This window comes from Impatiens glandulifera, chromosome 2 (genome assembly GCF_907164915.1).
Source record: "Impatiens glandulifera chromosome 2, dImpGla2.1, whole genome shotgun sequence".
Classification (NCBI taxonomy): Eukaryota; Viridiplantae; Streptophyta; class Magnoliopsida; order Ericales; family Balsaminaceae; genus Impatiens; species Impatiens glandulifera.
In genome coordinates, this window is record NC_061863.1 from 56,897,580 (window position 1) to 56,910,227 (window position 12,648).

General features: G+C 35.4%; 2 protein-coding genes across 2 annotated transcripts; one reads left to right on the plus strand and one right to left on the minus strand.

Annotated features, from left to right (window-relative positions):
• Positions 1-799: 799 nt before the first annotated feature.
• On the plus strand, positions 800-9,229 carry LOC124926271 (ATP-dependent DNA helicase RecQ-like). The gene is made up of 20 exons (XM_047466465.1): positions 800-947; positions 1,469-1,581; positions 1,692-1,767; positions 1,845-1,987; positions 2,665-2,751; positions 3,001-3,084; positions 3,582-3,789; positions 4,660-4,745; positions 4,927-5,158; positions 5,490-5,613; positions 5,968-6,104; positions 6,589-6,697; positions 6,772-6,814; positions 6,992-7,145; positions 7,340-7,410; positions 7,644-7,737; positions 8,054-8,272; positions 8,347-8,556; positions 8,643-8,915; positions 8,994-9,229. The coding sequence occupies exons 1-20, from the start codon at positions 930-932 to the stop codon at positions 9,117-9,119; spliced, it is 2,607 nt and encodes an 868-aa protein (XP_047322421.1). The 5' UTR covers positions 800-929; the 3' UTR covers positions 9,120-9,229.
• LOC124926272 (calcium uniporter protein 5, mitochondrial-like) lies at positions 9,226-10,393 on the minus strand. The gene is made up of 2 exons (XM_047466466.1): positions 9,929-10,393; positions 9,226-9,843 (listed from the first exon to the last, which is right to left on the minus strand). Exons 1-2 carry the CDS (start codon positions 10,352-10,354, stop codon positions 9,385-9,387), a joined length of 885 nt encoding a protein of 294 aa, XP_047322422.1. The 5' UTR covers positions 10,355-10,393; the 3' UTR covers positions 9,226-9,384.
• Positions 10,394-12,648: the final 2,255 nt, after the last annotated feature.

The window sequence follows — 12,648 nt, forward strand, 5'->3', positions numbered from 1 at the left end:
TTTAATAATGATTAGTTAACCCTCTTTCTAGATTATTTTACTTTTTTTCATCTAAATAATTTACATTCAATTTTAGTGATAATTGAGTTCCAAAATGACCTATGATCTTAATTAACACTAAGATATATTGACGGAAGATCACAAATTCCAAACACCAACACATTTATCAAGCTCATCATTCTTCTATTCAAAATATAATCTGAAAAAAAAAAATGTCTATCTTATTAAAATTAACTCAAAATAAAAAATGTACCGAATAATCATAAAATATCTCAATATCAATATAGGTAACTTAATCATGCCAATTAATAATTATGAGTGAGTTAACATTTTTTGTTTTTTAAATTTTATTTTTAATAATTATATATTCTTGAATTTCATTATTGTTTTTAGGTTTTGAAAACTAAAATAAATATATTTAATTTTTTTTAGGCCTTATTTGGATTGGAGTTATTATAATAATCTAGAGGAGAAATGAATAATGATTGGTGATAATTTTGATGAGATCAAAATATTTTTAATAAAATTACTTAAAAAACATTAATATATAATAATAAATAAATAATAATTTAAAATAAAATGTATTTTAATATTTTGAGTAATAAATAAATTGATGTGATAAGATGAAAGAGGGAATAAAATGATGTTTAAACAATCCAATAAAACCTTAATTTCGTAAACATAAGTTTTACAAAGTTAACTGAAAAATGTTTTTCTCCTTATATATATAATAATAATTCATTATCTAACATATTATTAAACTTTGGAGAATTATTTAATTCTAGGAGAATCCTAACGAAGACAAAGCTCTCAGTTCTTAAAGGCGGGAGCGACAAGCCGTGCGGCTTCTTTGAGTCCTCACACTTCATTTCGTTTCTTCTTCTTCTTCTTCTGATCAACTGTTCGTCGGACGCTCGGCGACGAAGACAATGGAGTCCACTCTCAAGGTGCTTTCGTTTTTCATTGTCTTTTTCTCCTTAATTTCTGAACGACAAAACCTTTTTCTAGTGGTTGGTTCTCGCACTTGTTACCAAAATCCAAACGTTATTCTTTACGACAAATGCAGTAATTAAACCTGAAAAGGGTTACATGACTCTTCTGCAACTTTGTTTGTATCTATAGACATAGTTTGGTGGTCATGGATATATACATATACCTGAATGGTAAATATAAATGCTTTGGCCTTATGAGTTTCACAGAATCATGGGTTTCATGTTCTATTGGCGTAAATCTAGTTTTACGACTTACCATTGAAAAGACACGGAGATCTTTAAGTTTGAATCTCACAACAGTTAATTTCCCTATTTCCGTACTTTATATATTCTATTATTTGATTCATCTCTTTATTTGCAAATGAAATGTGCTTGCATTCGACAGGGGAAGTCAGCTTCATGTGGGATCCTCTTGCATGTAGCTTAAGGATTATCTTAAGTTAGTAAGCCTAACTGTGTATATTTTTCTGTTACAGAAATACTTTGGGCATCCAGCTTTCAGACCATACCAGAGAGAAATCATTGAGAAAATTTTAGAGGGTAGAGATTCCTTGGTTGTCATGGCCACTGGAAGTGGTAAATCGCTGTGGTAAATTTTACGATTTTTCCCTTAGTGTTTATGCTTCAGGTTTGACATTATACAACTGATATATGCGGTTGTAACTGTGGATGGCTCACACTTTTCTTTCTGTGATGTAGCTATCAGGTCCCTCCCTTGGTTACCAATAAGACTGCAATTGTTATTAGCCCTCTTCTATCCTTGATGCAAGATCAGGTATGCATATTTCCATCTATTTCTCCATTTCCTTTTATGCAATTCCTTTATTTTTAAACGCAACTTTTGATGTGTAGGTTATGGCTTTGAGACAAAGAGACATCAGAGTTGAGCATCTCTCTAGTGCCCAAATCGATGCTAGTGTACAAAGTCGTGCTGCTGATGGGCAGTTTGATATTTTGTATATGACTCCTGAAAAGGCGTGTTCAATTTCTACAGGGTAAAAGTATTGTGTATTTTGACCATTGGAAGTTTCGGATTGTCATCTGTCTGCTTGTATTAGCTTTGGTGATGAATTTTTCAACCTCTCCATGAACTAATGATATGAAAGCCTCCTAGAACATGGACTAGATTTTTGGTGGTAATGTGGTCTTAGAACTGTATAATTGCTAAATGATCACTAAACTACAAAAATGTATTAGAAAACCAGTTAGTAAGAACATCCAATTAAAGAGTTCTTCTAGCCACAAATCCTACTTAGTTCACTGAATGTCTTTTGGTGTTCCAAAAGTGTCATTTCTGTTCATATAAGAGTAAACTTTTAATAATACCACAACTTTCAAGTCCATGACACTTTTGTACTAAGTATAAGCAGTCATTTCCAGTTGAGGATACTCAATGCCATCTTCTGAGAAAAGTTGCAGTTATGTCCAAATGACAATGATCTCATTTACAAACAATATCTGCACAGTCAGCTCTCCATTATGAATGTTATGCAAAGATTATGAATCACTATATTGATATGAATATACAAATTAATGTGTACTTTTAAGATCTCAATAATTTTTTCCGAGCCATAGGTCCAAGAGTTTTTTGGGAGTCACCTTTGGACTTCATTCACCTTCTTATTTGTATTTGCACATTATTAATAATCAGAATTTAATGTCTCTGATGCAGCTTCTGGTCGAGTTTGTTAAACAAAGGAATTTGTCTTGTGGCTGTTGATGAAGCACATTGCATTTCAGAATGGGGTCATGATTTCAGGTTAGCCAGCAATATGAGGATCCTTTAGTCTTGGGCTCTTCTTAGCACATTCTTAACATGTGCGTAGATACTGGAGAAACAGAATTTTGGTTTATTTGTCATTTGTCAATTATAAAGCAAAATTATTAGTTTTTGTTCTGACTTGTTCCTCTATATCTAGATATAAGATTGGGTCCATTGGTTTGTTTGTATTGTGATTCTTATTGTTGTCAGACATCTTATCTAGATTATATGAACTGTTATGTACAGGACGGAGTACAAGCAGCTAGACAAGCTACGCAATGTTCTTTTAAGTGTTCCATTTGTAGCCTTAACGGCAACTGCAACTGAAAAGTTAGTACTTCTGCTGCTACTTATATATTGAACTGTCTCCAACAAACTAGAAGTTATCATTAAGCATTAATATACTGGCAAAAATTAAACCTTCCTTAGAAGGCCTATATTGAGATATTGTAATATGAGTTCATGTTAACATCCAACTGAGAGTCTGCAAAAATTGTTCATTTTTGTTTCTACTAGACCCTTTACTCAACTATGTATAGTTTCACCTTTTTTTTTTATTTCCCCAACCTGGTCAGTATATTTCAGTTTCAGTATTGCAAGAAACATCACGGAGCATGGATTTGTTTGCTTCTTATTTCTTTGTATTGTGATTGGAACACTAAACTTAGTTCTTTACAACTTGAGTTTTCCTTATTTTGCACATTTTGGTTAGTGCATGATGTATATGATGACTGTCTTCTTTTATCAAGTGATAGATGAATCATCTAATGGGAATTGCTTCATTACTCCTGTTCAAGAGCATTATTTTATCATTTTCATTGTTCCAGGGTTAAGGGCGACGTCATAAATTCCTTAAAGATGAGAAATCCATATATTTCTATTGGATCATTTGACCGCAAGAATCTCTTCTATAGTGTCAAACCATTAAATCATACTTCTACCGCTATACATGAGTTGGTAGAAGAAATCTCTAAACGTGTGGCAAATGCTGGATCAACAATTGTATATTGTACAACCATCAAAGATGCTGAGCAGGTTATTATCCTTTGCTTAATATGTTCCTTTTTTTTTCCTTTTATATTTTATATTTCCTTTCATATAGTGAGTTGGTTGTACAATAGGTTGTCCTTTGAAAAAAGAGAGCCTATTGAGTGCTAAATGCCAATCCAATACTAAAAGTTTAGACGGTCATATTGAAGCTAAAGTTGGTTGATTTACTCAAACTAGGTTCAAATTAATGATGATTCTCTATGTTATTAGATAATCAATTGATGTATTGTCAAAAATTCGTTTTAGGGTCTAAAGGTGTAGAGTTATTCAAATTTAAATCTAGAGTTTATATGTAATCAGTATAAGTCAGAATACTAAACGATATTTTAAAAACAAAAAATTAAGAGCTCATTTTTAAAGGTGTTATTATTATATTATGGAACTCATTTTTTAAAATTCAAACCAATTTTAGAAAGATTCAAGAGATCTATAATTTTTTTTATAGAAAATAAATGTATTAAAACCTTTAAAGTTATTATTGCTATTTCTATTATTATTATTTTGTTATATTTTTACTACTGTTATTATTGTTGTTATTATCATTATTATATTGTAGTATTGAAAAGTTAAAGCTTGTAAAAAATTGAATTGTCGCAAAATACAATTACATACAAGATGTAGCCACTAAACATATCAACACAAAGAAGCACCCAAATAATATAATTTGGACGTTTTGTAACTGAATCTCATTTTGAACACAAAATATCTTATATCTCGAATTGAGTATCTCATAAAACACAAGGATCCAACATGAGTTTTTGGTCAATAAGACAACACAATTAATATTACATCTCTTTGGTTTTCTACAGTATTAAAATGTTTTGTCTGACATGGCAGTTCTCATCTCATCTTTAGATTTTCTCATCACTTCTGAATGCTGGACTCAAAGCTGGAATGTATCATGGTCGAATGTCTAATAAGACAAAGGAGGAATCCCACAGGTATATGTGTCATATATCAATCATTGTCTTCAATGTTTCTTTGTTGCTTCCAAGGCAATGCCATATTTTATAATGCACTGAAAATTGAAACTTTTACCATTGATCTACTAAAGTTTTCTATTCCTTTCCATGACATTTGGTATTGTTTTTGTATAAAGCTTTATTAAACTTATCTTTGCAGATTGTTCATAAGAGATGAGTTGAATGTCATGGTTGCAACTATTGCTTTTGGTATGGGTATAGATAAGCCAGATATAAGGCTTGTGATACATTATGGCTGCCCCAAGAGTCTTGAATCATATTACCAGGAAAGTGGACGATGTGGTAGAGATGGTGTCCCTTCTCACTGCTGGCTTTATTATTCTAGAAGTGACTTCAGCAAAACTGACTTTTACTGCAAAGAAGCAAGTTCTGTAAGTGTTTGATGCAGGGTTATTTGAAAAAGAAATCTCGTTTGATGAAAAAGTGGATAATTTGCGTTTATATGTGGGTTAAATAACTAAAATATCCTTGCATTTGCTATTTTAAAATGATATTAAAATTAAAGTAAGGGTATTTTAGTACTTTTGTTGATGATGGGATAAGGGGCTATTTGAATTTGGTTAAATCCAAATAATCCATCATTAAACAAGGCCTTAACTGGTTCTGTATTGTAAAATTTGTATCATTCTGGACTTTACTTGTTGAATATTGAACAGTTAATATGGAGTCACTTTTTCCATCTTTTGCACATTGATTTGCCAGGAAAAACAAAGAAAAGCAATAGCAGAGTCACTTATTGCGGCACAACGCTACTGCATGCTGACAACTTGCAGAAGAAAATCTTTGCTGAACTATTTTGGAGAAGATTATACATCTGAGAAATGTGGTATGAACATTGCTTGAATTATTTCATTCTCAAAGGGCTTTGGGTTTCCTTTCCCCAATCTCTTACAATGTATTCATTAAAACTTGGAGGCCTGATCCACACATATTGTCATCTGCAAGGGGATATAAACTAAAAATAGTTACCAAGAAAAATGGTATTACTCTCTTAAGTCTAGGTGCCTTGCAAATTTTAATTCCAATCTTTGTAAAAAGTTATAGTATTATCGAGCATCTCTTAGTATCTGAAGTTGGATGCAATTTATTTATTTTTTCCTCTGGTATCCCAGTCCAGAAGAATCTGTTGTATGCCTTTTGATATGTATGCATATATTGCTTACTCTGAAATGTCCTGCAGGAAATTGTGACAACTGCATTGTCTCAAAGAAGGAGCGTGACATGTCTAAAGAAGCGTTTCTTTTAATGGTTTGTGTGCGCTCATGTGGAGGTAACTGGGGCCTAAACATGCCCATAGATGTTCTTCGTGGATCTCGGGTAAGTTTCCCTATGCTGAGTGTCCACAATCTCATTTCCTAGATTTTATTGTGAATTCTAGTGCCACAGGTTTGTGTACTCTGTTGTATAGACTCATTGATTTTTCGTTTAGTGACTTGCTTGTAGAGTAATGCTGAAGTTGGAAGTAGACAATGACTCCAGTCTTGGTTAGCAAAAAAAGTTCTGAAAAAGGATAATTAGTTTGAGCTTAATCCAGCACAATAATTTGTACACCACCATTTTGTCTCCTGAAGAGAGGGAAATGAATTTCCCGCCAAAACGTATAGAATTTAAACTAATATGTTTTATTTTTTCGTGAAAAGGCTTTATCTTTTGATTGAATAAATAATAATTCAAAAGTTTTTGAAATGATCAATATTTGATGATTATTAGCATGTTTTAATGCCTAATTAAACTTATTTATGCCATTTTCATTTTTGCCTTAATTTCTGCTTTTAATTTCTCTATCCTCAAATTGTTACAGTCCAAAAAAATTGTTGATGCTCAGTTTGACAAACTCCCTTATCATGGGCATGGGAAAGATTTGTCTGCAGATTGGTGGAAAGAGCTGGGACACCTCTTGATTGTTCATGGTACACTTAGGAATTTGTTTGTGCAATTTCATTATAGCGTATTACTAACATGTGAGTATCATCTACCTTTGCAGGTTATTTGAAAGAAACTGTTAAAGATATATACAGAATGGTGAGGTAAATAATCTGTTATATATGGGGAAATAAATTTTCTCCTAGTCCTGGAGGCAGTTACTGTTTATTCACTAACTTCAAAATCTTTCTTAATAAGGATTTCCTTGTTAGTTTACTTAACATAAATTAGATTCCTTGAGGAGGCTTAAAATTATATATAATTTTTTTCCTATCCATCAGTGTCAGTCCTAAAGGTTCGCAGTTTTTGAACTCTTCCAAACCTGACCATCAACCATCACTTGTTCTTCCATTGATGGGGGAAATGCTGGATGATGAAGATCACAAAGAAAAACTAGGTGAAACTTCTCCTTTGCAACATGATAGCCTTTCACAGGTATGTACAGCTGACCTTGTTTTTAGATTCAGCCAGCTCTTCTTCTATTCTAGAAGCTGCTTATAGTATCTTGACTTGACTCTTTCTTTTATTTGTCTAGAGTGGTACATAGAGTATTTTGTTTCTTGTCAAATATCCTTCTTTGAGTTTTTGATGCATTATCATGACTCAGAAGACATTCTTTCATGGCTTAGGTTGAGGCACAAATCTACAAAATGCTCTATGACAGGAGAGTGGAGCTTGCAAGAGATGTTGGTACTGCACCGTAAGTTTTTTTATGCTTATTTGGAAATTGGTATTTTGTTACAATCACGATCCCACTGAAAACTCGCCAAAGTTAAAATGGATTGTTTTTTTCCGTTTGGTATAAGATTTTTCTATATCATGCTCCAAGTTATATTGTTGGGTCTTGATCAACATTAAAAAAAAGTGTATAACAAAATAGCTTGTTATTTTTCTCCTCTTTCTCTCTAATTTAACTCTTCATTTCTCCTTCAGGTATGCTATATGTAGTGATGAAACATTGAAAAGGTTAGCATTGACAAGACCATCTACCAAGGCAAGGCTAGCAAACATTGATGGTGTTAATCAGGTATTTAATGTACTGCTATTAATCATTTGTTTATCCTAAAAAAATCCAGTACAGAAGCTTAATAGTTATGAAAATTTAAGTTAAACTTTATTTTTGACGATTTTCATCTATTTTAACTCATGACGACCCTTCCCTTATCATGACTTGTATTGTATTGTATTGTTTTTGTTGGGTTGTTTTCACCACGGTGACCATAGAGTAAATGTGGACTGAAAAAAAGGAAAAAGTTAAACTACCTATGTGTACAATATGATTTTCCATTTCTCGTGTTGAGGATGATGAATGTGTCTCGCTGATATTATTATTATTATTGCAGCACTTTGTGAAAACATATGGAGATCATATTCTGCAAAGCATTGAACATATGTCACAAGAACTGAACCTTAGTCTTGATGGAAAAGTATGCGCCCCACCACCCATCACTACCAGGAGGCCAGCTGTAACAATACCAAATGGAGATAAAAAACTGGCACCTGCAAAAACTGAAGCTTGGAAGATGTGGTATGAAGATGGCCTGTCAGCTCAGCAAATTGCTGTGAGTTATCTTTCCTTGAATTCCAAACTCCCATAAAAGATCTTTTACTTATCCTATCTTTGATGGTCCTCTAGAATTTCCCTGGTAGATCAGCTCCCATAAAAGAGGAAACCGTTCTTAGTTATCTGCTGGAGGCAGCAACACAGGGATATGAATTTGATTGGAACAGGTTTTGTCAAGAAATTGAATTATCGCCTCAGATCTATGAAGCTGTTCATGAGGCCATCATGAAGGTTGGTGCAAGAGACAAGTTAAAGCCCATAAAAACCGAGTTACCAGAAGAGGTATGTATTTTTTTTTCCATCTAATTAATGACACTGACATTACTTCAAATTCTGAATGCAATTCTTTCACACTTAATTGATTCCAGATCAGTTATTTCCATATCAAGTCGTGTTTGACGATACAAGATTTGGGGATATCCGCCGAAATATTTCCTTCAAGTCTCGACCCCAATCATCAGTGCAAATTGGAAGAAGAAAGCATCGGAGGCGAGAACACGGAAAATTGTGATGCAACAGACACAGACCAAATGTCGCCAAATAAGCGCCGAAAAATTGGACATGAAGAAGACAATGCCCTTCCCCTTCTTCTTGCAACAGAAAGCTCAATATTGAGCTGGCTTGGGAACCATGTTAATGGGGTTAGTGGCAATAACTTCATCTCAGTAATAAGGAGATCCGAAAACTTGACAGTAATATCTAATAAATAATCTTTGCAGGTTTCTTTATCTGAAATCTTGGTCCACTTCAAGGGAACTGAAGAACAGTCTATTGTTGAAATGCTGAGCTGTCTCGAAAGTGAGTTTTCCATATTTAAGAAGGGCGACTTGTATAGACTAATGTGATTTTCCATGTATTCATCCATACCCTATAATCTATTCTCTGGCAACTTGAACCAGTTTAGGATGCCTAATTCTAAGTGTTAAGTTTGTTTAAACTGAAAATTTGAAGTGTTGAATGATATTAAGTCTATAAAGTTGGTTTGATAAAATATGAACCGAGTTACATAGTAAGATAAAACATGCAATCCCTGTCTATAAGATAAAATGAAGGGACTGGATGTGGGGTTACAATGAAAGTTGAAAAGGTGTACACAAAATAGATCTAATTCTAATGCATAGGTTTTTCTTGTTGTTTTTGTTCTGGTTCTGAGTGCTTGCAGTTCCTTTGTAATTCGGTAAACCTGTTAAGATCGAAATTGTGTTTCTGGATGAGCTTCTTCTGTCTGGACGAAAAGAGCCTTTGCATAAAGTCTCGGTAAGTTGGGTCTCTTGAAGTGAACAAGAAATAGGCGTAGCCTATTACTATGCCGGTTGCAGTGCTGAAAAAAGCTATGGGTTCCATAACATCCCACGAATATTCCCAAAAGGTTAGACGAAAGAAGAGCCCAACTTGCATTATACCCAGACCCAATCCAATCCATAGAATTGATCTAACTTGCTTGTGAGCAAGAATGTCAATTTCTTCCTTCTTTTCTTCAAGCTTCTTAAACTCACCCATTCTCGGATCATCTTCTTCTTGTAAAGTTAGAACTAAAGGAACAACAGCTTTTCTTATCGAATTCAACACCTGTAACATTCCAAACAAGGGCAATGAATTAGAGATAGAGATGAACTTGCAGTCTTGCAGACAGAGTAGATAGTAGAGGTTAAACCTTGTGAGGATGAAGATGAACTTTATCTCTGAACAGAAGAATGACGCCTGCATTGTCAAGAACGCGAGCAAATGAGGCCGCCTCTTCTTTTGAATTCGCGACTCCTATTTTCTCGCAAGCTTCAAGCAGCGATGTATAGCTGATGACCTCCTTATCCTTCCCTTCAATCCCTAGCTTCATCTTTAGCTCATCAACATTGACTAATCTCATAAGCTTCTTCGCCTCTTCAGATGAAACAATACATCCATCGATTCCATCTTCTGACCGTCCTCCGCCGGGAGAAACAGTATCAGACAGCATTCGACGACACAAACAACCATAGTTCCCGTCGGAGCCCCAAAGCGCCCTGACTGGTAACGGAGGTTTCGGCTGGTAGCGGACCGCCGACGTGATGCTTTTGAGGAAAATGGTAGAATGTCTCCACATGGATTGGACCGCCGACGTGATGTTTCTCACTATCCAATAGATTTCTCTTTCTATGTGGTGGTTCTGGATTGGGCCACTGAATTATCTTGATAGGGACAAGACGACATTATTTAATGAATTATCTTCTTACAATATTTTATTTATTTCTTTCTTGTTTTTTTCAAGTTTATTTTCTTTTTCATTATCTCATAAATATATAATGTATATATAATAAATATTTGATATACCAAATATACATAACTTACCGGGAAATTTGAGGAAATGACCCCAAAATAGTGTCAAATAGCCGATGGTGCGGGCCCAAGATTTTTATAGCGCTGGTGACCCCCAAATTTTTTAATGACCATTTTACCCATGCGTCACGCACCCTCCAGGTGCGTGACGCACCCCGAACCCTATAAAGGCTTAATTTTTTTTCATTTTCGTTTCAGTTTCTCTCTCATCCAGCCCCTTTCTTCCCGTCTTCTCCGCCGTGAAACCCTAATGGTGGCGGAGAAGATTTTCTCTTCTTTCTCAGCGATGAAGAACGAATCGAAGAGGCACCGTCGACCATGGCACCATATTCAACGGCCTATAGCTTCGAAGAACATCCAATGGAGACGAGTTTGCACAGCGCTGAGGATTTCGAACAAATTGACATTTCATTCGGCCATTCCACTATATTTTGTGTTTATTTCGTTATTGTTTGTTTCGTGTTTGTTTGTTCCTCATTGATTCGCTGATTCCTTTACTGATTCGTTGAATGCAGATTGTTTGTTTGGTAGGATGCGTCACGTTGGATGCGTCAAGATGGATGCGTCAAGATGGATGCGTCAAGATGGATGCGTCAAGATGGATGCGTCAAGATGGATGCGTCAACTCGGATGCGTCAAGATGGATGCGTCAACTCGGATGCGTCAAGTAGGATGCGTCAACTCGGATGCGTCAACTCGGATGCGTCAACTCGGATGCGTCAACTCCGATGCGTCAACTCGGATGCGTCAAGTAGGAGACGATGCGTCACATTTATTTTTATTTTATATAAAAACCCAAATAAGCCTCGACCACTATTCATGCTCTCTCTCTCTTTCTCGCACCCGACGACGCACCTGCCTCGACGACGCACCTGCCTCGACGTCTCTTCCTGCTCGTCTTCGTCTTCATCTTCTCGTTCATTCATTGACTTCTTGAGGTTAGTTTTAGTTATGTTTGTTTATGTTCATGTTAGGTTTTAGGGTTGGTTGCTTCTTGTTTGCAAATGGTTCATTCATGGTTTATGTTAGGGTTTTAGGGTTGGTTGCTTCTTGCTTGCAAATGCTTCATGCATGTTTTATGTTATGTTTTTAGGGTTGCTTCTTGCTTTCAAAAAGTTCATGCATGTTTTATGTTAGGGTTTTAGGGTAGGTTGCTTCCTGCTTTCAAACGGTTCATGCATGTTTTATGTTAGGAATTAGGGTAGGATGCTTCTTGATTTCAAATGGTTCATGCACGGTTTATGGGTTGGGTTGCGTCAAGCAGCTGCGTCAAGCAGCTGCGTCAAGCAGCTGCGTCAAGCAGCTGCTTGACGCATCTGACAGTTGTTTCTAGCTATTTTGTCGGTTGCTTTTCTTCTCGTTTGTTTATATTTGTTGTGAAATGTTTTCTCAAACATTGTTGTTTTTCTTTTCCCTTTGTAGATGGCAGACTTCACGGTTCATGATTTTCCTGGTAGGATTTCATTGAAATCTGTCCTAGCCTTGAAAAAAGTATCTGATAGGTTTGAAGCGCTGGGTCTTATGGAGAGGACTCTAAATTCTCAATTTCAGTATTTATTGAGAGGAGTCCCAGACTTGTTGTTCTCAGGGACCATTTTACATCAGTTGCTGGTTCGGAAGGTGAAGGCCAATTTGAATAGGATGATTTTCAACTTTAATGGGGAGGAATATACTTTTGGTCTGAAAGAGTACGCATTGATTACAGGCCTCAACTTCGACAGATTGCCTGAATACAAAGATGAATGCCGAGGTTGTCCACCCTTGCTGATAAAATATTTCAAAAGGAATACGTCAATTCGAATGATGGATTTGGAATCTATATTCATGAAATGCACCGATAAGGAAGATGCATGGAAGATCGGGTTGATCTGCTTGATTAACCAGTACCTCTTCTCATATGACCCAAAACGGCTTTTAAATCTCAAAATCATCCATATGGTTGAAGATGTTGAAGACTTCCTCCGATTTCCATGGGGGAAGGTGTCCTTTAGATTCACCATGAGGGGTCTTGACCAGGACATGAAACACCACAGGTCCGTATATATGTCCAGGAAAGGGAGT

Coding starts and splice junctions, on each gene's coding strand:
- LOC124926271 (XM_047466465.1), top strand. Junction 1,768..1,844: donor TATCCTTGATGCAAGATCAG/GTATGCATATTT, acceptor TTTGATGTGTAG/GTTATGGCTTTGAGACAAAG. Junction 5,159..5,489: donor ACTGCAAAGAAGCAAGTTCT/GTAAGTGTTTGA, acceptor TTGATTTGCCAG/GAAAAACAAAGAAAAGCAAT.
- LOC124926272 (XM_047466466.1), bottom strand. CDS start 10,354: ATGTGGAGACATTCTACCATTTTCCTCAAAAGCATCACGTCGGCGGTC. Junction 9,844..9,928: donor TTCATCTTCATCCTCACAAG/GTTTAACCTCTA, acceptor GGAATGTTACAG/GTGTTGAATTCGATAAGAAA.